Below are 25,153 nucleotides of genomic sequence, written 5' to 3'. Positions count from 1 at the left end.
TGCTTTTACCTACTTTGGCTTCTCGATGATCTTCCAGTTTGTGGATAGCTAGGTACCTTGGGGATTTTTCGAAAGTAGGCCTCAAAACGAGGATATACTTTACGAGAAGATGGCCGGAAAGGGCAGTAATAGGCGTCAGGTAGATTATTTGAAGAGAAATAAGAAGAGTTAAAAATATCACAGATACTGTAATGATGGTGATTATGAAGAAAGTGTGATGCTACTACTAATCCATGTGTGGTTTTGTTTTGATACCGGAATTACTACCTAGGTAGGTACTTATATATTATGAATCCTGGAGAGAGAATGTAAAAGCATAAAAACGGACATCCCGAATCTTGACCCCCGAGCCCCCAAAAAGCTTCTAGAACTACTAGGTGCGCAGGTAACCTTACTAGTGTCCTATCTGAGTCTAGCCTCGGTCAGCCTGACAGATCTGGCCTCGTCACTGGTATACCTAGCCTTGCAAGACGCTGCCCAACAATTTAAGTTAAGAACGTCAGTTCTATTGCACAAAATTGGGGATTTCTTCACACAAATCATCTTAAACGTTCCAAAGTCGATTTCAAAAGATGGCGCCTTTAACACCGTCTGCAAAATTGACCTTGCCATATCCATTGTATGCTTGCGACTTTGATCCGATAGATTCCTCACGACTAGTAGTTGGTGGGGGCGGAGGTGCAGGAAGATCAGGCGTGGAAAACAAGATTGTGAGTCTGAGAATATGTCTTCTTGAGAGAGAGATTCATATTGGAAACTGATTTCCTCTTATGTATGTGCTAATCGCTATACTCTCTAGACCCTCTTGGACACTTCAAATCCGAACGAGCTTGTTGAGATTGCCGAGCTAGACCTGAGTAAAGAAGAAGACAATGTCGCCAGTCTTGCAGTCGGCCAAACTCAAGGGGCTACAACCTTAATATTCGCCGGAGTAAATTCCAGTCCGGCGGACTTGGCTAGAGGGACGAATGCGCACTTTCGAGTTATTGGGATAAGCCCGGTTTCAAAAGGAAAGGGAAAGGCTACAGAGCCTGCTGCGATAACGAGCAAATTATCCGAGGTTTTGAGATGCCCATTATTTACCAATGTCGAGAGGGATTTATACCAAAGGGTCATTCGATTATCGCGACCTTATGCAGGACAAGCACAATGGGGTGCGATTGCGACTGGGTTTGCGAAGGATTCTGAAATAGTACTTTTCCAACCTGCGCAAAATGGACCACCTACTTCGAGGAGTGCTATAAAGTTGGCGAAGGAAATTGTTGACATGGATTTCATACAAACTGGCAAAGATGATTATCTCTTCGCGTACGCCGATGAGCAAGATATATATGTTAAAAAGCTTGGCTCAATAGATGATGGGGCAGAACCTGAGTGTGTATATATTACACCTGCTTCAAGAAGTGGGGAGCCAGTCACGATACCGTCTTTCAGATCGATGAGATGGCTGACAAAGGATTTCATCATCATGCTCACGAACATCCATAGCCAGGGAGGTGTAGTACTGCAGATTCTCAGATTACCACCCAGTGGCAAAGGACAGTGCAGAATCGCGCAATCACACAGACTCCCATCCAATGTTAAGAAGGCTACTGGGCTCGCAGTTGTCAACCTTACACCACCATCAACTCCCGATGGAGAGCAAGGCTACACTCAATTCGTGATTGCGGTCGCTGGCCACGATATTTCCATTTCCCTCTTCAAGGTTGATCTCCAACACGAAGTAAATAACTACCTCGTCACACCTATCAAACCTTTCCGAAAATTCAAGAATGTTCACCCTGGAGTAATTACAGGAATTACATTCTCAACCTTTACACCTCCCACCCAATCTATTACTGCAAGCACTCCTCCTCAGCACCTCAAACTCGCTAGTACAGGTATCAGTAATACGGTTATCGTCCACACCCTCCCACTATTCCCCGTTCCTTTATCTGTTAAAAGAGGCCAATCAAGCACACCTCGTTACGTCGTCGCTCTCCCTTCAAGCAAAGCAATTTACTCTTTCGGAATCATCGTCTCTATGCTCCTAACGTTATTAGCAGCAATCCTAACGCAAAGTGTATTAGAGATCAGGGGGGTTGTGGAACCTCATTTAGGCGCCGCAAAGTATCTACCGGTACCCTTACAGGAGGCAATCGGAAAACCATACACGTTTCCGTCTAATTATCACGCACTCAATACACACATCTCCTCCGCTCCGATCTCCACAAGCCTGTCGGATACACCCTCCGCCTCTACCCCAAACTTCTTCGCGTCCCTCCGCTCCCCCTCTCCTAATTCCGCTCCTTCTAAGCTCTACCTTCACCACGGACCTCCTGTCCCAGATGTTGAAACCCAAGAAATGTCCCCCGATATTACGTCGCCAGAACTTTCTTCATCTATAAAAGCAGTTCTTCACGACGAGGAAAAACATGAAGGTAAATCATGGGATGAATTGACGGCCCCGCAAAAAGAAAATTGGAAGAGAAAATTGAAGGATGCGGGACATTGGGCTGAAGAGATGGGAGAAGCGATTTTCAAGGGGGTCGTTTTTGGTGAATTGGGAGGTTTGGTAGGAGCGGCTGTTGTGCAGGCCGCGAGATAGGAGAAGTTTTCAAGAAGGAGCGATTGCGAGAAGTGGAAATTGATAGTATGAAAGGACGAAAGACTGAAGATGATTTGGAAAGACGTTGTATGATAGGTCCGTGATGTATTGGATGCTGGATGTTAGATATTAGATACTGGCTGGCGAAATTGTGAGCAATTTCTTACCTTTCTTCTTATTTATTCAATGTGGTTTGTGGTACGTCATGGCGCGGTTACAGAGACGTTATGAGATACGGTAGATGGGATGAATGTAAACTACCTACGAGACACATATATTTCATTTCTCTCATATTTAATAATAACTACATACGAAATTTTCCCGACTGAGATCGATCTGGGGAAACCATCTAAGACTTTTTTTTTTCAACGATGACACCTCACAACTTTTCTATAGGTTATTTTCAATGCTCCTATCTGATGATTCAGGTTGTTGTAAATGGCAGAAGTGCTGCTATATGCACCTAGTTGGTTGTAGGTAAAGAACGGTTGATCTTGAGCGCGATTTTTAATGCCATCTATCCCTTAGACGTGCCTCTATTGATTTAAATAGTCTTTGTTTCCGATTAATCATACTGGATCGTGATAATCTCGTATGATATCGCGCGATCGCGTCATGTTTGATACCTTTAGCCTAAATCTTGTAAAGCAAGACTTTTCCAGTAACCACAAATCTAGCTGCACAGAGGAAAAAGAATCCTACGAGCAGAGACGATGCTGCGAAGAGCTGAGCATATAGATAGCGACCGTTATCTCTTGTGATTAAAAGACCAGCGATGGGCGGACCTGTCAGCACTGCGAAACTCACGATCGTCTAGCGAAGTCAGTTTTCCTTCTCATTGCTACTCAAATATGTGGATAGGGGACTCACAAAAATCATTCCCATTCTCACTCCCGCTTTCTTCAAATCCGTTGTCAGGCTACTCAATGTTGCTGGAAACATCATTTGAAGAGCATTCCCAACAACTCCATATACCACTGCCCATGCATAGAGACCTCCTCGGGATGTAACTCCAATCATTGCATACGCACATATGATACAGGCGACGGTGACCATGAGGAGAATGTTCATGGGTCCTGTATAGCGATCTGCAAGATACGCGGGAACGGTGCGTCCTAGAATGCCAACACCGTTGAGGATGAGAAACATGTTGAATGATTCTTTTTGGGGTATGTTGATGATGTCGACCCCGAACGAGCTCAAGTAGTAGAAAGCGAAATAGACACCCCAAAAGACCAAGAACATTCCTATTGCAAATAGGGTGTAGGATGCTTCTCTGAAGGCAGCGAGTTCAATGATAGGACCTGTTCTACGAGGTGGAAGTCTCGGTTTCGCTAATATGTTACAGATCGTCAAACAGCCTGTAGTGAAAAAACCAAAGATTCTCATGGTCCATCCATAGCCAAGAGGTGTGATTAGTTGTTGAAACATGACGGGGAAGATTAAGCCTCCTGTAGCACTACCACACGCACAAATGCCGACGGCTAACATCTTGTTCTTTGAGAAGTATGTAGATGCAACTGAGAGCGCTGGACAGAATAGACACCCATTGCCGAGACCACAGCAGATTCCCTGAGCGAGGAATAATTGCCAGTACTGTGTTGATAGGGAGGCCATAAACATGCCTATCACGCTAAGTACAGTCCCGACCACTACATAGAATTAGCGTCGTGCTTTCATTTAGAGCAAGCCTCGAGGTAGTATGACTCTAGCGAATAGCGAGAAAATATTACATGCCAGAGATAAAATAGAGCAAGGAAGAAAAATATGTTACTCACAAAAGACTGGACGAAAGTAGCCAGCATCGGTAAGACGACCCGTAAATGTTCCAATAAAGAATACTAGAAATACCTGGACACTCCCGATCCACGATACATCCGAGGGAGAACGACCAAGAAAATCGATATAGTACTCTTGAAAGACACCAAACGAGTTGATGAAACCCCTAGACTATAGTCAGCATGATCATAGGTTTTCGAATGACATGAAGCACGCTCAAACTCTTCGAGGAATTAAAGCAGTAAATCACGGATACGAAAGACTAGAACCTACCAGGTATTCATAATGATTAAATGTCCGACCAAGACTTGCGTCCAGGCGACAACTCCGCCATCGGGAGGAGGACCTGGATCTTTCCAACTCGCTGCACTCTTCGTTCGGGAAAGCACTCTTAGGCTTCTCTCTTTGATGGTCTCGGGTTTGATGATATCATCCTCAGCTTCATTCAGAGCTTCTGGATAGACTTCGAACTCTTCCTTCTCGGCCATTTTGATGAAGTCGGTTGAGGAAATAGTGCCACTTGAGCACTAGAATGTATAGGTAGTAGGTATACTGATCTGATTCACTTGACTATAAGAATTCTTCTATGACGCAGGTGAATAGATGAATCTATGATTTCAAATCAGTATTTCTGAACGTTCCAGAAGAAGAGTCCAACTTACCTAGCAGTTCCTCGAAAAGGTGTTTGTAGTCAAACAACCGATATTCACAATCAGAAAGGCAAGTCAGAAGAAGGAGAAAAGATTCAAAGGAAATAGAAGCGGACGATTCAACAACCTCGGTGATTACATACAAAACGGCAAAAATCATTTACTTCATGCACCTATTTGAAGATTTTCCCACGGCAGGGTCCATCCAACAGTATCTGACTCAGCTCATGACCAGCATCGGCAACAACGCCCATTCCAGTAACCATCGTGCATAGGCTTTCCGAAGTCCATTTCTCACTAACCCTAACGCATATGCACTCTGAATAAATACTGAACAACGAGATAATGTTACCTTCGCTGATCACCCTAGCATATCGTAAATTCTCGATCTAGATTCCACGATAATCACACCTTCTAATTCTTACACTGATTAGCCATCCTCACACGGACTAGTTTCTCGCGTAATCTCGAGTTAGAGCGCGGGAGTAGATTTTTACGCTATCCACACTAGCGTTCCTCGCACAATGTTAACGTTGCAGGAGGCTGCTGCGGCTACCCGGAGAAAAAAAGTCCCCTACAAGGATTGCATATCCCGGGAGACGATCTAGATGTGCTCTGTGGAAGATTATGTGCGCGATGCATGCAGGATGTATATCGGGATGGGGAACCCCTCATTGGTGGCTCGTGGCGTGCTTTGCTCGATACAAAGCCAGCTGGTTCATGGATAGGGGGTAGAGATAGGTCCAGATCGAGGAAATCCATATTCCACCAATAGTGCGATTCGGATGCGACAGCGATTTCCGTGGGATCATTTCAATAGGCGTCTATTTCGTGCAAGCGATACTACCTCCAAGTGGCAAAGAGATGGATCGAATGTCGGTGAGGCTTATGGTACTTAGTGGTTGCAATTTGCAAAATGTTAATAGATGTGACACATGTTGATTGATTATATGATGAATAACCACTGCGTAGCACGTGCTATGCACGTTTCCAATCGGGAATAGTGCTTACGCTGCAACCCCATGCATGCCCAACAGTTGAACGCGAGACTTTGATCCCCGCAGACTATAATACGTGTTCAGCATTTCGCGGAGGGAAAGCTCACTCACTATCGTGAAACAATTTTTTTTCTAGCAGAGAAACATCTCGTAGCATTTGATCTGCGAAAATGGCCGCACCGCAAATTATTACCCTCGCAGTCTCCCAATCTCACACGCTGTCTACCACGGCGGAAACGCTCGAGGCTTTGTCACTTCAGTGTCGCAAGGCGTCCAAGCTATCCCCCGCTCCGGATTTGATCCTCTTCCCCGAGGCCTATCTCGGTGGGTATCCCCGGGGAGCGGATTTCGGGGCTGTGGTGGGCTCGCGTGATCAGAAAGGTCGAGAGCAGTTTTTGAATTATTTCAAGGATGCGGTGGATATGGGTGATACGCCTGAAGGGGCGGGAGAAAAATGGGTCAAGAGGGAGTTGGAGGGACAGGGAGAAGGGAGTAGTCATGTGAGAAGGGGAGATGGGACGCGCGAGGAACTGGAGTTGGTGGCAAGAGAGACGGGAATTTTTATCGTGACGGGGTTTGTGGAGAGAGCGGGTGGAACGCTTTATTGTGCTGTGGTTTACGTGTGTCCGAAATTGGGAGGTGGGTGTTATTTATCTCGACGTGATAGATTTGTGAGAGAGTAGAAGGTAACCTGGAAACAGTCATTGGTAAAAGGAGAAAAGTGATGCCGGTGAGTCTTTCTTCAAGAAACATCTTCACCTCCCGGATAAAATTGCTTACTATATACAGACAGGAAGCGAACGCTTGGTATGGGGTCAAGGCCAACCATCCTCACTCCGCGCCGTAACCACCACCATCAAAGGCGTCAAACTAACCCTAGCAGCTGCTATTTGTTGGGAAAACTACATGCCTCTCTTGCGCCACTCACTCTACAGTCAAAACGTCAATCTCTATCTTGCTCCCACCGCTGATAATCGCGATGCCTGGACGGCGCTCATGCGAACGGTAGCTTGCGAGGGCCGATGCTTTGTCCTGAGTGCTAATCAATGCATCAAGAAACAGAACCAGCCAGCGTGGATCTATGGCGAGAAATCCGAAAGCGAGGAGTTTGCATCTCGAGGAGGTTCTTGCATTGTTTCTCCGCAAGGAGAGATTTTGAAAGGACCGTTGTGGGAGGATGATGATGGGTTGATTACGGTTGAGGTTGATTTTGATGATTGTGTGAGAGGGAGATTGGATTTGGATGTTGCGGGGAGTTATTCAAGGTATGTTTGTTCTCGGGGAATGGTTCGGACGTTTCTAACATGATTTGATAGAAATGATGCGTTTAAGTTGACGGTGACTGGACTTGATCTTAGTCCCCCTCTTTGAAGGAGTGGCGAGGTACCTTGAGTTACATTGAATGATCTAACCTGTTCAATACTATGGATTGAGACCCCTTGCAAAAGCGTGTAATCTAAGTAGTTAGGAGAAATACATACAGATCAACTATCGTGCTGATGGGTATTCATATATAATTGTGACCTTTTTCTCTAGGAAATTTGAAGAGTGGATTAGCCATAAGTACTATATGTTGTAAATAGTAAGCTGTAACCAGACATTTCAGTAATTTGATGCTACATCACATCAAAATGAACATGTGCAAGAACAATTGTTTCAATTGCCAACATAACATTCTTTGTCCAGACTTTCAATCACAACTAGAAAAAATTGAGATTCTCATTGACAACAAAACAACCTATGTAACTTTATACGAAACCCTCGTCATACCCTTCGAACGCGAAATCTTCTTCACCTCAATCTTTCCCACCTGACTACAATCATGCACGTGGGTCCCCCCACAAGGATAACTCCCCAAGCCCACCATCTCCACCACTCTCGCCATGAGCTCTCCTTCCGGCAACGCAAAATCATCCGTCACCCCACTACACTTCTCCCTCACCTCCTCCATCGGCCACCAATGAATCTTGACCGGTCTCGCCAACTTCACAAACTCATCCGTCTTCGCCTGAATCACATCCTTATGCTTCCCCTCAATCGTCCCTCCAAACACCACCGCCGCCGCATCCGGATAATGCGACGCCTTTGACTCCGTCAGCGGCGCAAGCACGCCTTCGCGAACGAGCGCCAGGATAGCAAGACTGAGAATGTGACCCGCGGTATGGAAACGCGAATACAGATTTCGTTTCTCGGCATCGACGTGTTGATGCACGATTTCTCCGCTCTCGAAGGGCGGCGTTCCCGCGGGGGAAAAGCGGCCGAGGTGAAGAATTTGGCTGCCGTGAGCGGGCTGACGCACGGATTTGACTTCGAAGATGGAGGTGTTTTTGCGGGGGATCTCGGAGGTCATGGTTCCGGTGTCGAAGGGCTGACCGCCGCCTTGGACGTAGAAAATGGTGGAGTCGGTGATGATGGCATGTTCGATGTCGGGGGAGTCTTTCAGGAATGATTGGTCGGGGTCTGGGAGGGCGGAGACAGGGATGATGGAGAGGATTGTGGCGGGGTGGAGGAGCTTGTCTCCATCTTGTTGATAGATTAGTTTGGTTGGTTCGGACATCTACTGATTTATCAGTACCTGGGTACGTGCAGGAAAATCCAAGAAGAGAGGGAAGAGATGCTTGAGGACTTGGGGTCAGGTTACACATACGATCTTTGAGCCACACGTGTGGTTTCTAACACTCCGTCGCTTACTGTGTAAATTTGCCGAGGTCAAACACTGCAGAAGAGAATGCGATCTTCTGAATCGAAACAACTGCATATGCGTTTGTCAGAGACCTGAGTGCAGGTGAAAATACACAGTATTTATATATCCAGCTTACCTACCCACCCAGGCACGCCTATAGCTTAATAAGTATGGGAACTTGAGGGCGGGGGTAGAAACCCCTGCAAATGGCGCCATGCATATGCACCTAGGTACCTAGGTGCCCAGTTAAGATGGTTCTGTGGTCCAAGCTTTGTGGCCACACTCCACAGACGAAACCCCCTGTCGATTGCACCGGTCTCCTCTATACCGGATCCCCGAATGTAGGCTTACTATAATCTTACAGCCCCATTAGTCTTAGGTGTTGATCTTATCCTTGCATTGCGGCTATATGGGCCCTGTCATTTCTACCCCTGGCATCACAACACAACATTAACATAACAACACTCGAAAAATTGTTCTAGATCACTATCTGTAGGTAGGTGTATCAAGCAAACTTTGAAAAGCATCGAAAGTATTGATTCTATCGATTGACGAACTAAAAGAAGCTACAAAAGAAAGAAGACACAGGTAACCAACCGACGTAGATACAAACAGCCCCTCAAAAATACCCATTCCCTATTTTCACCCCTGATACCCCACTTCTACGTGATACTTCTAACCTCCCCAAGGACTTGCTGAGCCTGTTCCCATTGATCCCGATCCCTCACATAGCAAAGATTCTGCGCCTTGATAGCACAAGGCAGAAAACGCACAGAATCAATCACATACGTGACAGTACCACCAACCCCATTCAAAGATGCAGCAATAGCGACCTCACACATGGTATGACACGCGCTACCCCAATGCCCAGCAATAGCTTCCCGAGTCCACTTCTGTTCCAGCTGCTGCTTCAACTCGAGCGTTTTGGTCTCCAAAGTGGCAATCTCGAGATGTCGAAGCGCATCCATGATGATGGCAGCAGCAGGAGCTTCGCGGATCTCGAGAACCTTGTGATCGGTGCTAAGAGGCTCAAGCCCTACAAATCGACCGTGACCATATTTTCCTACTTCATTGTTGAGAAGCGCAATAGCCTGAATAAGAGGGAGCTTTTTCCCGTCAACGGAAATGAGGTTTCCATCTTCGAAACCAAGTGTGAGCTCTTGTGTCGCGTGCTCTTTGTAGCGTCTTGTCCATTCATAAGCATTCTCTGGGATAGAGAAACCCTCTGGATCACCCAACGGGCCGTCCTCAAACTCCCGACACCATAGATTTTCATCACCGCTAAGCTTACGCTCAGACATGATGGACAAGCCAGCTACCGAAAGCTCTTCAGCCTTCTTCTCTCGCGAGATGACAGATTGAGGATAGGGACTCCCGAACTTTCCAGGGTAACCAAGACGTCGAATAAAGTTATTGAGTCGAGGCAAACTATTCTGCGACAAATTGGCCGTATGGAGCAGCAAGCCCGCGTTCACAGACTTAGCATAATCGGTGACCAGACGCGCGATAATCGGACGAGTGAGCGAACTGCTAATGGGGAACTGTCCCAAGTACATTGCATGAGCACGAATAGCTGGCATAACACCATCTCTAACAAAAAGCTCGCGACCATCGAGACACTTGAACTGGGCGCCGAAGTGAGCAGCGTGTTTGGTAAGCCCGTCCACATCGACAGGAGCCCCAACGTCTACTGCCACAGCGTGGATGTTTGTAAAGCCGAGCTCTTGGAGTCTGAGGAGCAAATATGTGCTGTCGAGACCACCGCTGAACATGGTGACAACGGGAGTATCTCTATCATCGAGCTTCGCAATGTCCGCAAAACTTTCGATAGGTTTGCTATGTTGCATGGAGAGAGGGAGGGGAAGCACATCCTCAAACTTTTGTGCTGGCCGCGGGAGCTTAACGCCGTTGGATTGTTTACTCTGCTCTTGTTAGTATATTGCCTTTAGGTTGGAATAGTATACGTACCATTGTGATAAGTGATTGTAGAAAAAGATTGTGAAAAGTAAAGTGTCTTGAATGGATTGAGATTGAAGTTTGACTATCCAAGAGATTGTTGAGAAGTTCAAGTAAGATCGCAATGGCTAATTATACTTTGCGGAATGGCAAGTGTTCTTAGACAGCTGTTACTTATCTTACTAAATTGAAGTGGTCACCTCGCTGACGTTTGTTGTAGATTGCACCAAATCACCTCGGTTGACGTGACTGTATCCTTTGATTACATTGGCTTGGCCATCCTAGATCTTTGAAGATGGCACGCTGCAGCTACTAGGATTCATTCTTTCGTTGGCAGGAAGATGTAGCATGTTACAGTTGATTTCGCCACCGATATTACGGCCGACGACTAAGTATCTACAGCTTCACACTTCACCGCTATCGAAATCAAAGTTTATACTCATCACATGCATAGTAGAGATCTTATGGATGGACAGCTTACTATTCTCATTCTTCGCTTACACTAAGATGACCTTGACCTTGAAAGATTAGTATACATTGAAAACGAGTACTCTGATCCAATCAAGTCATCACACAAAATATAACTTTGAAGAAAGGCAACCTAGCTAGCGTTGATGCGAACTACGACTCTAAAACCCTTGTTCAAAGAAAAGGAGCCTTATGGGTATGAGCATTCCCTACTTTCCCCGCACAATCTAGAATTAGAAAGGACGAACCGTTGACTGCATATGAATGCGAACAACGTTACATTGAAGAAACAGAAAGATCTAGATCCTAAAAAACTTCTGAGGTGAATATAGTTTACTCTTGGCATGTTTGTCTCAAGCCACTTGATCTCAAAGTGATTTACTCCAGCATAGACAGTTTAGACTGGATATTCTCAAAGGACCCTACATCGGGGATGAAGTCCAAGCTGTCAGAGGATGAATTCGTTTTATGTCAAAGCTAGCAAGCAAATCAATTACCTAGCAATATGGCTTATTTGTTCTTGTAAGAACTAGCTCAGATCTACGAGTAAGGAAACTTGAGAATTCTCGGAGGACCCTGCAGATACAACTTGAGGCGGCTCATACCCTTGTTATATAAACTTAGCTAACGGAGGAAGTGTTTCGCAACACAAGGCTAATCATCGTTTACAAGCCGATTCAGATTGCTAAGATCTTCATAAAATTATGGAGATAAAAAATTAAGCCACCAATACCTTCGTATCATCTTGAAGCTACTTGGTGGCGACATAAGCTTATTTGTCGCTTAATTGCATAAGCCTTGTCAGTCAGCGTGGCGAACGTGAAAAAGTTGAGTTTTCCCGTATGCAAGACCCTCCGGGCTTGACTCCCGAGACTGCGAGATCGCGTAACCTGGAGACAAATCATTTGTCTAACCTGCAGCACACTTCAATGTCGTGATTGTGATGTGGAGAAAAAATGTGAATGAGTAAGATTTGGTTTCTGATCCCAGCTGCCACTTAAGCGACTTTTTTTGCAGAACCCCCGCACCCTCGCACCCTAGGATATCACGCAATGCGATGCATCATTAGACAAGCGATCAAGGGGCTGCATGAGCTTTCTTCAATGCTACCGTAGTACTAAAGAAATGCGCCATTATCCAAGCCGTATACTCTAATATAATGTTTAATTACACCCGCTCTTAGGGCTTATCGGAAGATGATTAGTGTCGAACAAAGCTTCAATACAAGAGCTAGCGCCCCTCGCTTGAAGAACGCACGTCTAGACTCTTCTGGCGGGCGACAGCGATCACATGATACCATGGGCAATTTACCCACTAAGCTTCGTACATTCCATCTTGAGTAGCATCGTCTCGCACGCCGTTTATAGTCATGGTTGTAAGATCGGAATGATGGGTTGACTGCCAATCATCGTGAAGTTAACGAGGCGGTCAGATCTTGACAAACGATTTGACATGATTTGACGTGATTTGACAGTCAAAGTCAAGGGACTTGACAGTCAGAATAAGCTTGTGTGATGAAGGGAAATTCCTGATGAGAGCACTTTGGCGCTCGCAGGCGTTGACCGAAATGAACTGCGCACCTAAAGATTCTTTCCAATTTCCAACCCTGTACTGGGATATTGAAGAATGGTCTGGACATGCGCGATCCGGTACTACATGGTAGTTTCAGGAATAGACTCGTCGAACATCTACTTCATCCCAACTCTGAATGATACCATCCGGACTATTTTGATATGACAACGATATCAGGGAGAGAGGTGGACATGGCATGATCTGACACTGCAACTTGACTGTCATATCACATCCTCACATGGGTGAGCTCTTGGTCAGCACTGGCGATGTCTTTAGATGCGAGCGGTCATTCAAACACTCGTTGAAGCTCATCACGATCTTGCCACCCTCCAGCTATATAAGATAGTCTAAAGCTGCAACTATTTGGATTCAAAGCATCATTTCAATCCAGATCTTTATAACTTCACACACTCTCTCATCAGCATTATCATAGTTTCAAATCTCCAGCAATGGCTATCACTGACCCCATCGTCGTTTCAAAATCTTTGCCAACCATTTACCTCAATCTCCTCCGAGCCGAGAATGAAGCAGAGAGCAAGAAGTTGCTCGACGCTTGTCGCAACTATGGGTTCTTCTATCTCGATTTGACCAGCGATCCAGAGTTATGCAAGCTCTGGGATGAAATGCTCCTAGTAATGAAGTATTACTTTGAACAGTCGCTTAAAGTTAAGATGCAGGACGCTCGAGGGGATGACAATTTTGGGTAAGTTTTCTTTCAAACCCTTTGGATCTTTCGGATCTGTCGCTCACCGTTCCCAGTTATGAGGGTATGGGTACCGAAGAGGGCCCCAAGCCAAAAACAAGAGACGGCTACGAATCTCTCAAGGTATGGAACACTCTCCGCTTATGCCATCTCTCAGCCCAACTAATTTTTCTCTCATAGATTTCCCGTCGAGAATTTCTCAAAGGCTCGACTGACCTTACTTCCTCGGCCCGCTCCCAATCAGACGTCTTCTTCTCATTTATCAAAGACGCTCACAATATCACTCTTATGATTCTCTCGCGTCTCTCAACCCAGCTAGGCCTCACCGGCTCCAAGCGGTTCGAGTCCTATCACGCCGACCCTGTGGCAGGAGTGACCTCGCTTTCAACACTTGGCATGTTGCGCTATCCAAAACACGAAGAAGGCACCGAGCCCACTAGAGTAGGCCACAACAAGCACACTGATGTTGGTACTCTCACCTTCTTGCTTGCTAGACAATGGGGTCTTCAATTCCTCTCCCCGGTTACTAAACAATGGGAATTTCTCGAGCCCCGGGCTGGCCACGCCATCATCAACGTCGGTGACAGTCTCCGCTTTCCATCTGGGGGAGAGCTAGCGAGTGTTGTGCATCGTGTCGTTCCGCTCAAGCAAAGACAAGACGTGGATCGGTATAGCATTGCATATTTCTTGCGCCCGAACGATGATGTGAAATTCAGCGACCCAAACGGAAAGGCTTGGACGGCAAAGGAGTGGCACGATTTCAAGTTTAACGTATTCAAGAGTCCAAGTACCTTGGATGCGAATGGGCAATTTTTGACGGGTATGATGGCGGAGAATGATAGGTTCGTGGAGCGTGATAGTAAGATTTCTGTTGCGGTATAAAATGGGTGCACTTGTTGCTTTTTGGGATTTTTACTAGAAGTATAAGGAGTTTGGGTTGAAAATTTCCATCTGCTGTTCTGAACTAGACTTTTGGTGATTATAGTGTGAGTCATGTGCTGTGCAATTGCCGCCGATACTTCGTCTTTGGGAGAGCGTAACGCTTGACTCTATAGTGCTTACACTCTGCGATGTTTATTGGATCCCGTGCCCATTGCTCCTATCCTCGCTATCGTTGGTATAGCTTGCGATGCCTTTAGAATTGTGCATGCCGACGTTGCCGGAGTGTCATCTGGGAAGGAATGGAAAGTTAATGAGCGTGCCTCGTTCACCACCAACATTGCTGTCGTGGAAAGTGTGAATGGTGAGTTCAATGGGATGACGTTAGTAGTTCTGTGAGCCGCCAGAATGAATGTTGCTTGTAGGAGTTGTAGAGCATCAGAAGAGAAAGGATCAAGGATCAGATTGATTAATGGAACCTTAGCGCGTACAAGTGGCTAGTGAGCATGGTGGTGATAATGTGGCTGGGGAAGCTGAAGTGACCTCGGGACATAAATATATCGTCACCTCTGTTAGGTAGCGAGGCAGACTCAATAGAATTTGAAGGTTCAGGTCAGGTGCCAGATATGATATATATCTATCTAGAATCAATTCTACGCACAATGGTTGTTGGATTCCTTTGTTTTCTTGCATAGATTTCTTTAGTTTTAGTATCGTACAAAGAGTATAGGGATTTGGATCAATTGATTGATCCCGTCTATGATAGTAAAAATGGGAGAAATGGTATACACGGTAGAAGGTTCTCGAAGCTTCCATCGCTATCGATGCATCCCCGGTTCTATCCATCACCCAGACCCCCCCACTGTAAAAACGTCACCGCCCAATCTGTGAATGGCGGGGAGGGAAAGATGGAAGATTCTTGATTCTGTTGGTGGATGAGGGATGCTGATGGAAGAGAGAGAGATAGATATACCAGACACTTTGCGCTGAGTACCTACCTAGGTAGACTGTAGATCAATAGTAACGGTTACTTTTATTTTAAAGCTTCCAACACTCATTCACACCTTTCGATATTGACCATTCATCCATCCATATCGTATACTCAAGATTACAATTCCATTCACGATATTCTCTTCTTCCGACAACACGAAAAAAGATAGGTATCGAGGGAAAAGACAACAAGTAGGACTCATACCCAAATACCCAGATACCCAGATACCCAGATACCCAGATACCCAAACTAGCCAACAAATTAAGAAGGGGGGTGTGAACACAACTCATCGCTCAAGCTCACAATCACAATCACGAGATCTGGTGAAGAATCTTATCAGAGTGGTATGTACATTTCACAATTCACAATTTCCTTGTATTCTCCTTGTGAGGAAAGAACAAACGAACACCATTTTTCGTTCCTTCTATCCGTCAAGTCTCACCAGATCAACCAATCCATCAATCCAACCAGACTTGCCAGCCACCACTAGGAAAACCAGCACATAAAACCCAACACACGACCTTCCTTCGAATCCTTTAAGAGGTCTTCTATAATACGACCTTTGTCTGCTGTGTTTTTTTTTTCTCTTGCGATCCTGGTCACTGACGACATACATTCAAATTCTAGTGGACGACCGTTTTACAGCCTTCCTACAACCAATCTGCATCTCATAGTCGATAGTCAACATCTTCATTGGACCAGAATTTGCAGTTTGCTGTTGATCTTTGAAGTTGGATACAGCTCATCTAACAACTTCACGACTTTCTGCTTCCCCTCTTAAACCATAGCTCGATAGCAAAATACATTTGAAGAGTAGCAAACATGGTAGCAGAAACAAAACTTTACGATGCATTAGGCATCAAGCCTTCTGCCAATCAACAAGAAATCAAAAAAGCATATCGGTATGTACAATATTACAAAATCTCCTCCTTCACAATCATCCCACGTTCATCTCCACCGCTACTCTCAGCTTATTCATAGAAAAATGAAAGCTAACATACCAACAGTGCAATGGCCCTAAAGCACCATCCTGACAAAAACAAAGATAAACCCGACTCGGCTGAAAAATTCAAAGAAGTATCCCAAGCCTACGAAATTCTCTCGGATCCCGAAAAGCGCAAAACTTACGACCAATATGGATTAGAATTTATGCTTCGCGGCGGTCCCCCACCACCCGAGCCTGGTACCAGCGGCGGAAACCCATATGCAAGCGCAGGAGGCATGCCTGGCGGTTTCGAAGGCTTCAGTTCATCGGGCGGTGGCATGCCCAGAGGAAAGACTTTCCACTATGATTTTAGTAGCGCGGGCGGGCCAGGCGGTGGAGGATTTAGTTTCAGTAATCCAGAATCGATTTTCAGTGAATTTTTGAGAGGTCAAGGAGCAGGAGGTGGTGCGGATGGAATGGACGATATTTTCGCAAGTATGGGAGGAGGAATGCCTCGCTCTAGTCCTGGAGGAGCAGGCGGACGATCTAGACCTGCACGCTCGGCATTCCAGGGTGCGGAACCAGCGAGACCGAGGGCAGAGACGCCTGAGGTAACGACAGTGGAAAAACCTCTAGCGTTGAGTTTGGAAGAATTATTCAAGGGTTGTCATAAGAAGATGAAGATCAAGCGGAAGACTTTCGATCCGGAAACGGGCAAGAGACAAACCACCGATCGCATCCTAGAGATGGATATCAAACCCGGATTGAAGAAGGGAAGTAAGATTAAGTTCAAGGGTGTGGGTGACCAGGAGGAGGGAGGACAGCAAGATTTACATTTTGTTATTGAAGAGGTATGTTTTACTTTCCCACCAGGGCTTCCCCCCGTTTTACCCATAAACGAGAAATATACTAACCCACCCACTAGAAAAAACATCCATACCTAACTCGCGACGGCGACGACCTAATCATGACCGTCGACCTTGATCTCAAAGAAGCCCTAACAGGTTGGAACCGCACCGTCACAACCATCGACGGTAAAAACATCTCTCTCGACAAAGGAGGACCCACCCAACCCGGCTCCTCAGATTCCTATCCCGATTTGGGCATGCCCCTGAGCAAGCAACCAGGCACGAGGGGTAGCTTCATCGTGAAGTATAACGTGAAGTTCCCGACGAGTTTGACGGCGGAGCAGAAGCGGGCTTTGAAAGATATTTTGTAGGCGGATTTTGCGTTGCTTTTTGGGGGTTTCGGCGTATGGGGAGGGATTTCCTGTTGTTTATATTAGCTAGCGGAACTGGAGTGAGAGCGGAATATAGCAAGCATGCATGATTTGGACTGCTGTTTCGAGTTTCTTGGGATGGACAGATGGATAGAAAGAAGAGAAACATACTTCCTCGACTAGGTTGAATGTTATATGAGAAATGAGGAATGAAATGACGATTCATAATAATAACAAATGCTATTTAGTAGCCCACATTATATATTTGCACACCTGCAAAGAAGATCCATTGCACAGTTATTTTAACATTTGTTATTACTTCAATTAGGTATCCTACGAACATCTCTAGTCTACTGAATTTGTGACTCATACCTGATGTATCAAGCTTCAAATTTCATGCCTCCAGAGTATTGTGCTTCTCAATATGTACAGAATGAGATTATGCACTTTTGAAATATCATCCATCCATCTTGGTTCATCGACCACACAAGAAGCCCCAAAATATCATCTAGCCACAACCAAACCTACTCAACAAATCCAACCCGCTTGACTGTATTGCCTTCATCTTTCTGACGGGTAGGCAGCGAGAGGTCTTCTTCCTCACGCTGCATATCATCAGTCTCGATATCTTCAATCTCCATGCTATCATTAATCACACCTTTCTCAACAGAATTGCCAGTGAAGTTTTGTAACATTCCGCTACCACTACGTTCTTGCATTTCTTGTGGTGTGTCGTTGGGAAATGGATCGACACCCACAATGAGTGAGTCACTTAGAGTGTAACGAGTTTGTAGAGCCTGCGATTGAGACATCGCCCACGAAGCGTCAGTGTACGAGGGTTCATTTTTGACTCCATTCCGCTCGTCATTCACCGAAGTGTTGGAGTTTCTAGAAGTGTTTGAAGAAGATCCGACTCCATTCCATTCGTCATTGTAGGCTGAGGTAGATGTATTCTGCTCACGCTTACGCTTTCCTGGCGATCTTGGTGAGTGTTGTGATTCGTCAAGGGGATTCACTGGAGGTTGAGACTTGGGCAATTCCTTTCTAAAAGCGGCATTATCGTGATAAATGAAAGTCTAGAAATTGTTAGTAAGATTATGAGGGCGCATAAAGGAACGAACAAACCTCAAGTTCGGGTGGTGTTGAACGCGTAGCCGTCTCCATTGCCACATCGGAAGCATAAACTAGAATCGCGGTCTCATTCTGAAGTTTAATGTCCTCCAAAACTTTTTCCAAGGTGGTTTTCTATTGTTTTGTTAATGAATTGTCACAAGTTGAATTCTCAAAATACTCACTTCCACTGTTCTTGAAGGAGGAGACGAGGTACTAAAGTGCATTCTCCACCACTGACCATCACTAGGAGGAATACGCTCTTCTTCATTGGCGGCGAAATCAATGAGATCCGGTGCTATGCGGGTGCAAACATAGGTCGTCTCCTTAGTCAAGCTTACGCCACGAAGAGTATATCTGTGCAAGATCCGAGAAGACTTGGCGGGGTCTGTATACAACTTCGAAAGCTCTCTCCAAGCTTCTTTGGCTTTTTCTCTTTCATCTTGTAGTTCTAATTGCTGTTAGTTGGATAATCATTGGCCAGTCTCTGTGAACTTACTCTTCAGCTTTGCGTTTACATTGTCCATCAACTTTTTGAGTCCTTTAGACAAATCTGCACTCTTTGATCCGCCCATGGGAACCTCAGAGGTAAGATCACCTATGCTCTTATTGCTGGGTGGAAGCTCATTCTGATCATGATTGAGTGACAATCTCATAACATCTTCAACTAGGAGTGTTTTTCCATTGTGAGTGGTCCATTTCAATTGCCTCTCTTGTCGAGAAATATCCTGAATTTTTAGCTGCAAATTGTGCTTTTCCGTACGCATAGCTAATGTCTCTTCAGATACGAACTGCAAATATCTATCAGGATACCATACTACTGGCACTTCAATTGCTTTCTGATCATTCATCTTATCACCTTTGATTCTGAAAGAAATGACGTCGCCAAGATGATTCAAAAAGGGCCAGTTTTCGAGAGTAAGAGGATAACCATCCCATAGAGCTCCATCTGCAAGATCATAAAGATTCTCGATAAGAGAATCTTTTGTGGGAAGATGGAGGTCGAATATGGCAAATATGGTATTTCCATCAGAGTCGGGATCTGGAGCATTAGTAGCCGAAGAAAAGATGTGTCTCAATGGTGCCTTGCCCTGCATCAATTTCTTAAAGCACAGGAAAAAATCCGTCTCAACATCATTCCTAGCGTTCTGTTGCATGTATGGAAGTTCGGTGATAACATCCACAGAGCCATAGCTTCGCTTTGTCCGATCTAAGAAAGCCATGACTTTCTGGAGCTCCTGGCCAAATCGTCGATCGTCAGCTACAAAGTTGGGATCTTCCTGCAACGATGCGATGGGGTGTTCTATTGGTCTGCCGCTCCACCAACCAGCCTCGTATGGATAGTAGGTCTCGACGTTGTCTCTTCTGAGGAATACCTCACGGGCGATGGGAATGTTGTAATAGATTGTTAGAAGAGCACCTAGTCTATGTCCGTCTCCAGAAGGCTTAAGAAAGGCGGGTGTGGTAGGTCTTGTGTCTTCCCAGATCCGCAAGCGATCCCATGGTTCTGGGTCTTCATAGATTTCCTTGACACTTGATATAGGAACCATGGCCCAATTATCTCCATAGTCAGATCTTGTAGCAGGACCAAAGTAAGGTTTATCTGTTCCAACTACACCGGACTCTTGCGGGGGTAAGCTAGAGTCTGCCATAGAAGCAGCAAGCGCTTGCTGGAGTTCTTTATCATCGTTGTCGACATATTGGGTAAAGGCAGTGGTAGAATCTGCCGAAGAATGTGTTAGAATATGCAAACCGGAGCTTTGAAAGAGGACATACCACTAGTCGTGAGATCCACAGCTTTGCTCAGAGGCGACTTATTGTTACTAGTTCTAGATGGTGGTCTAGAGGGTGCAGCGCTTTCGAAATGAGTAAAGGCGGGAAATTCATCTGGGCCTTGGACTGCAAAAGCTGCAGCAAAAAATTCATTAGCAAGAGTCTTCAAATATTTGATTCGAAATAAATGAACACACAAATACCATGTTGCGCACCACCTCCATCACGATCGCTGTTGAATTGGCTATCATCCCAAGTGTACTGCCACCATCAAGTCAGTGACCATATACTACATTGTGCGATTCCATACTGACTCGATTAGGATTCCTTCCGAGATCAAGATCATCATAGTACTCGTTGATTGCTTGTTGAACATTATTATTGTTGCCCTGTCTATATTAGCATCGCACTTTGGGAGAAATGATCTAGCTGGAATGACCCCACCTTCAGTCTTAAGATAGCCTCTTGTCGGTTTGTCTGTCCAGTCATGTCCAGAAAGGATTGCACATCTTGAGCAGCTGGTTGCGCTGCCATGGTCGCAGTGGTAGCAAGCTTCAAGTTGATCTTGACTTTTGACCTTTGCAGCTACTAGAATCTTGAAGGTTCTGGTTTCTCCTCAGGTCATAAAGCAAAAGCGAAGAAGCAAAAACAAGTAAATCAAAGAGATTATTGAATAGATGAGCTGGATTGCCAATATGACAAACAGGGTCCAGCTACTAGTAGACTTTAGGGTAGTTTGCTAAAGAAGGTTGACAAAACAAGATGGGAATTGTTTGATGGGCGGGATCCGGGGATGTTAGGGCTGGGGAGCATATACGTCCGAGCTTCATCTCAACCCCACCAGGAAACCTTCACTCCAAAAAAATAATACGCAGTAGATCATGCTAAGCCCAACCTGGATATGAAGAGTCGTAGTGGAGCTCATTCACTGCGAGAAGAGGTTGTTCCTCAGGAGGGCTCATCTCTGAGGTCTAGGGCAATTTAATAATCAGAATACACAGATTTCAAATGACCTTTGATTGAATACTACCTAGGTACATACCAAAGGAAAATCAACCTTATTATAGCAAGACTGAACAATATATGGAGATATCTGTCTACCACTCTCTTGAACCATCAAAGAGCAGTCACAGTATAAAGGCAAGAGTGATATCTATATTTCTTTCCCACCAAAGGGGCTGAGCTTTATATGACGAACAATTTGACTACCTAGTATCTATCTTACTCTAAGAAAAAGAATGAATCATATCAAGTTGTGAAGTAAACAAGAAGGAACCATCATAACATCTCAAACACAAACTATAAAAATTTAAACGATCATGTTATTATTGTGAGAGTTCTGCAGAAACCTAGAGTCCCTCACTAGCAAGACTAAAATTTGCACTAGATGACAATCTATTTCACATTCCTAGTTTCCAAAGGGTTCCCTCAGTACATGTGTATTACTACCCATATCCTATTCTAATCGGAACTTCTTGAATCTGGAGAAGTATACTAACCTAATCCATTCCCTAAGAGATTAGAGGCATAGTGAGTAGAAGACGCATAGAGGAAGCATGTCGAAGTACATATGTATGATAGTATTCTCATTAATGTATCGCTTACTGCAGATGTGCTACATTCATCGTTTTAGAGCCCTTAAGAACTATATATTTCTGGGAGCCCTTGTGACCCCTCCCCCCTCCCCCCCCTTCACCCAGCATCAAAGCGTTCATTGTCTGATACTCATAGAATATTCGAGCTACATTACCACAACCATGTGATTTGGCGTAGTATAGAAACCCTATTCCATGCAAAACCCTTTCATCAAAACCTACTGGGTAGGCACAATGATCGTCTCGCGAGCTCTAAAACATTTCAGAGACGGGGATGATTGGAACGGCTCTGAATCGATGAGCCTCATGCCGCCACGGGCAGAAAATAGATGACCTCTCAGGTGCGAGCAGTATGAACTATCAACACCAGTTATTGGGAACTTATCTTGTATTGAACTATTCCTATTCACTGCCTGCAACTATTTAACCCTATCTCACTGCCTACTGCAAAAGCCATAGACAAATTATGCCCTCCAAAATACGTAACACCCAATCCATATTACCCCCATAATCTAAAAGCGCTAAGATCCATCAATGTAAAAAGCATGTTATACGTACGCCTGGAATGCAAATGTGCTTGCATTGTCCTTTGCGCCCCCCATGTAAACCGAGCGGACCGCCGCCGTGCTATGCAATGTAAAATAAAATAAAATGACCCTCCCTCTATCGCAAGTTGTGACCATATGCAATTTTAACAAAGCAGCCAGTATCGTTTGGGAGGTTCGAGAGAAGCAATGGGCTTCAAGAATGTGTCAGACTTGATAGCGCTTCCCCCTTTAATCTTCCATGTCTTCATCGTCCTCTTGTTCCTCACCATCTTCTTCCTCTTCGTCTTCATTCTCCATTTCTTCATCTGAACTGTCGCTGGCTCCAAAATCGTCCTCTTCATCACTCTCGGCCCAGAACGCGTCGTCATCTACAAGTTTCGCAGGAGGGGCAGTCTCAAGTGTTTTCGGCATTTCAAACCCGGCCGGAATATCCTGCTTCGAAGCAGCAACAGCCTCTTTAGCTTTCTCGTTGTATTTTTCCCTAGAATCACGGTACATAACCCCAGCATCGACATTGGCGGGAGAATTGATCTCGGGATCATCAAGGAGCAGAAGGATGGAACGCAAGACAGATTCAACACCTTGTAGAGGTGACCAACGTTCACTGGCAGATTCTCCGGATTGCTCGTCTTCTCCAGGTGGGTGCAAGATTGAGATACATAATTTACCGTCGGGATAGATGTTCGGGTGTTGAATTGGTCGGAGGAATTTGAAGGTAGGAGGGCTGTAAGGATAATTGTCGGTGAAAGTCATTTCGGCCTGTGGTTGAAAATCAGTAGCTGTAAATCACAATAAAACAAAGAATTCTCACCTTAAAATAAGCACCGTTGAAAGCACTCTCATCGTTAACAACCATCAAACCGACTTGCCATTTGAAGAGGGAGTCTTCATTCATCTGTGCAATAAGTTTAGTTGGTTTCGAGAAGAGCAGCCATTATGCAAGAATCTCCTACCTCGATATTGACCCATTTCTCTTTGGCCAGTCCCTTGTACTCGGACATCAAACGATTTTTCGCAGCAACGGCAGACATTTTGACAAAGTTCTTTATTGTGCACTCTCAAATGGTGTCGATAGAAGTTGAGAAGTAGATTTTTGCAAAGAACTTTGGAGTCGAGACAGGTTTAATTAGAGTGGTAGTTATAGTAGGGATGATTTGATCCAGAAACGACTCGAGTAAGACTGAATGAATGTGAATGACAGAGATGAGGTTGTTTAAGAGTGGATGACCAACAAGGTTGGGTGTGTGTCGAAAGTGAGACCTTGTAGAATGTCGGGAGTCGAGGATTGAGTGTTGAGTATTGAGTATTGAGTATTGAGTAGTCAGGAATTCAGACTTTTATATGGTAGATTGAACCGGAAGAACAGAGAAGCCTTTACAAGTATCGTCGAAGAGAAAAAAGGAGAAATGTTGGATGATGGTCGAAAGTCGAAAGTCGAAAGTCGAGGATTATGTATTGTTATGTACGAGTACCTATGGTTTTGTAAGAGTTTAAAATAGTCAGTTTCGCTGGCTGATTTGCCCAAGGTACGTTGCGCCACTGCTCCGTAGTCTGCAGAATGCAGAATGTTTGCTACGGTTATTTTCGGGCACCAGCGACTCGCCTTCAAAGAGCAAGGATTGTGTGCCAAAATGACAAAACGAGTGAATCAGTGAATACCCCAAATTGGTTTTAAGCTTTGGATTATTGTGGATTCCCCAAAAGTGTCAGGGTGAAGTCGAGTGAGCATCTTGCGCTTATCTCCAAAAATAGTCAAAACCCGAGTCGCATGATTTGGATGATTTCAATCAATACTGAGGCATGGCAAGCATGGCATAATTCATACGGAGTATATCGTAGAATCACCAACAGTAGCTAGCCACTTGGCCGGTCGGGATATGATGTTGCCGTATCATTCAACCCCAACTGATGATTTTCGGATTCGTTCAGCAGTACGATATGTGTCCTACCTATGGTGGACTTGTTAACACAATCAAGTACGTACCAACTAGAGGTTTCAAGTATCTATGTTGGCAGTTCCCAATTTTATTCCGTGTCATGAACGGAGCCACCGAGAGGCGAGGGGCACGGAGTAGATTTTACGATAAGCAATCAATACCTAGGTAGTTAGTAATCACAAGGACCTAAGTGGCGCTAACAACAATAAGTGGAATACAATCGAATCTTCAATTATCTGCCAAATTGCGGGTACGATGTCATATGTGCCGATGGAAAGGCAACTCCAACCAAACGTTTAGATTTTGTTATCATTGATTTCACTGCAGGAATTTCACAATTACATACGCACTCACTCGTATAACGTGCAGTGGTCGGGATCATTTTGAAGTGTAGCCACTGTAAGCGAATATACCCCTTTATACTATAGTCCCATTCTGTTCCCAATAACCACATCACTACTTGATTTCCTGAACATTGTGCAAATGTTGAACTACTACCAGCTTGGGCACAAATAAACTAGATTCCATTTGAGTCTAGATATGTGGATCACATACAAACTTTCACATCTTTTTTGAAGTCTTTTCATGATAACAGGGCGACGGATTGATGCGAAAAGTGAAAATATATATATCTTCGAGGTATCATGGTACAAATTTTGCTAACACAATATAACGCCGTCCCGTTGGTATTGCCTTTGATAAACGCCAAGAATCATACTTTACATGAATTCAAGTAGAATCAGTATTCCCACTTCCAAAATTTGTAATCTGAACAACGCT

General features: G+C 44.9%; 9 protein-coding genes across 9 annotated transcripts; 4 read left to right on the top strand and 5 right to left on the bottom strand.

The window, feature by feature from the left end:
• The first annotated feature begins 431 nt into the window (after nt 1-431).
• Nucleotides 432-2,861, top strand: EAE98_012415 (uncharacterized protein). The gene is made up of 2 exons (XM_038960040.1): nt 432-710; nt 800-2,861. Exons 1-2 carry the CDS (start codon nt 573-575, stop codon nt 2,585-2,587), a joined length of 1,926 nt encoding a protein of 641 aa, XP_038803597.1. The 5' UTR covers nt 432-572; the 3' UTR covers nt 2,588-2,861.
• A 359-nt stretch (nt 2,862-3,220) lies between these two features.
• On the bottom strand, nt 3,221-4,854 carry EAE98_012414 (uncharacterized protein; the record flags this gene model as incomplete). The annotated part of the gene is made up of 4 exons (XM_038960039.1): nt 3,221-3,400; nt 3,458-4,239; nt 4,366-4,532; nt 4,640-4,854. 4 exons carry the CDS (start codon nt 4,852-4,854, stop codon nt 3,221-3,223), a joined length of 1,344 nt encoding a protein of 447 aa, XP_038803596.1.
• Nucleotides 4,855-6,085: 1,231 nt separating this feature from the next.
• Nucleotides 6,086-7,385, top strand: EAE98_012413 (uncharacterized protein; the record flags this gene model as incomplete). The annotated part of the gene is made up of 4 exons (XM_038960038.1): nt 6,086-6,653; nt 6,716-6,744; nt 6,804-7,279; nt 7,331-7,385. Exons 1-4 carry the CDS (start codon nt 6,185-6,187, stop codon nt 7,383-7,385), a joined length of 1,029 nt encoding a protein of 342 aa, XP_038803595.1. The 5' UTR covers nt 6,086-6,184.
• A 367-nt stretch (nt 7,386-7,752) lies between these two features.
• EAE98_012412 (uncharacterized protein) lies at nt 7,753-8,772 on the bottom strand (the record flags this gene model as incomplete). The annotated part of the gene is made up of 2 exons (XM_038960037.1): nt 7,753-8,571; nt 8,662-8,772. 2 exons carry the CDS (start codon nt 8,770-8,772, stop codon nt 7,753-7,755), a joined length of 930 nt encoding a protein of 309 aa, XP_038803594.1.
• Nucleotides 8,773-9,359: 587 nt separating this feature from the next.
• On the bottom strand, nt 9,360-10,668 carry EAE98_012411 (uncharacterized protein; the record flags this gene model as incomplete). The annotated part of the gene is made up of 2 exons (XM_038960036.1): nt 9,360-10,619; nt 10,666-10,668. 2 exons carry the CDS (start codon nt 10,666-10,668, stop codon nt 9,360-9,362), a joined length of 1,263 nt encoding a protein of 420 aa, XP_038803593.1.
• A 1,832-nt stretch (nt 10,669-12,500) lies between these two features.
• EAE98_012410 (uncharacterized protein) lies at nt 12,501-14,965 on the top strand. The gene is made up of 3 exons (XM_038960035.1): nt 12,501-13,396; nt 13,453-13,519; nt 13,577-14,965. Exons 1-3 carry the CDS (start codon nt 13,143-13,145, stop codon nt 14,276-14,278), a joined length of 1,023 nt encoding a protein of 340 aa, XP_038803592.1. The 5' UTR covers nt 12,501-13,142; the 3' UTR covers nt 14,279-14,965.
• A 1,123-nt stretch (nt 14,966-16,088) lies between these two features.
• EAE98_012409 (uncharacterized protein) lies at nt 16,089-17,410 on the top strand (the record flags this gene model as incomplete). Its single annotated transcript, XM_038960034.1, has 3 exons — nt 16,089-16,168; nt 16,274-17,042; nt 17,117-17,410. The coding sequence occupies 3 exons, from the start codon at nt 16,089-16,091 to the stop codon at nt 17,408-17,410; spliced, it is 1,143 nt and encodes a 380-aa protein (XP_038803591.1).
• Nucleotides 17,411-17,934: 524 nt separating this feature from the next.
• Nucleotides 17,935-20,827, bottom strand: EAE98_012408 (uncharacterized protein; the record flags this gene model as incomplete). The annotated part of the gene is made up of 8 exons (XM_038960033.1): nt 17,935-18,486; nt 18,536-18,655; nt 18,706-18,971; nt 19,020-20,243; nt 20,297-20,428; nt 20,491-20,554; nt 20,608-20,682; nt 20,738-20,827. The coding sequence occupies 8 exons, from the start codon at nt 20,825-20,827 to the stop codon at nt 17,935-17,937; spliced, it is 2,523 nt and encodes an 840-aa protein (XP_038803590.1).
• A 1,420-nt stretch (nt 20,828-22,247) lies between these two features.
• Nucleotides 22,248-23,920, bottom strand: EAE98_012407 (uncharacterized protein). Its single transcript, XM_038960032.1, has 3 exons — nt 23,390-23,920; nt 23,248-23,331; nt 22,248-23,195 (listed from the first exon to the last, which is right to left on the bottom strand). Exons 1-3 carry the CDS (start codon nt 23,465-23,467, stop codon nt 22,665-22,667), a joined length of 693 nt encoding a protein of 230 aa, XP_038803589.1. The 5' UTR covers nt 23,468-23,920; the 3' UTR covers nt 22,248-22,664.
• Nucleotides 23,921-25,153: the final 1,233 nt, after the last annotated feature.

Source organism: Botrytis deweyae, assembly GCF_014898535.1.
Source record: "Botrytis deweyae strain B1 chromosome Unknown BDEW_066, whole genome shotgun sequence".
NCBI classification, from domain to species: domain Eukaryota; kingdom Fungi; phylum Ascomycota; class Leotiomycetes; order Helotiales; family Sclerotiniaceae; genus Botrytis; species Botrytis deweyae.
This window is presented reverse-complemented; position numbering and strand designations above follow the sequence as displayed.

Coding starts and splice junctions, on each gene's coding strand:
- EAE98_012415 (XM_038960040.1), top strand. CDS start 573: ATGGCGCCTTTAACACCGTCTGCAAAATTGACCTTGCCATATCCATTG. Junction 711..799: donor CAGGCGTGGAAAACAAGATT/GTGAGTCTGAGA, acceptor TATACTCTCTAG/ACCCTCTTGGACACTTCAAA.
- EAE98_012410 (XM_038960035.1), top strand. CDS start 13,143: ATGGCTATCACTGACCCCATCGTCGTTTCAAAATCTTTGCCAACCATT. Junction 13,397..13,452: donor CGAGGGGATGACAATTTTGG/GTAAGTTTTCTT, acceptor CACCGTTCCCAG/TTATGAGGGTATGGGTACCG. Junction 13,520..13,576: donor ACGGCTACGAATCTCTCAAG/GTATGGAACACT, acceptor TTTCTCTCATAG/ATTTCCCGTCGAGAATTTCT.
- EAE98_012407 (XM_038960032.1), bottom strand. CDS start 23,467: ATGTCTGCCGTTGCTGCGAAAAATCGTTTGATGTCCGAGTACAAGGGA. Junction 23,332..23,389: donor AGAAATGGGTCAATATCGAG/GTAGGAGATTCT, acceptor CTTATTGCACAG/ATGAATGAAGACTCCCTCTT. Junction 23,196..23,247: donor TCAACGGTGCTTATTTTAAG/GTGAGAATTCTT, acceptor TTTCAACCACAG/GCCGAAATGACTTTCACCGA.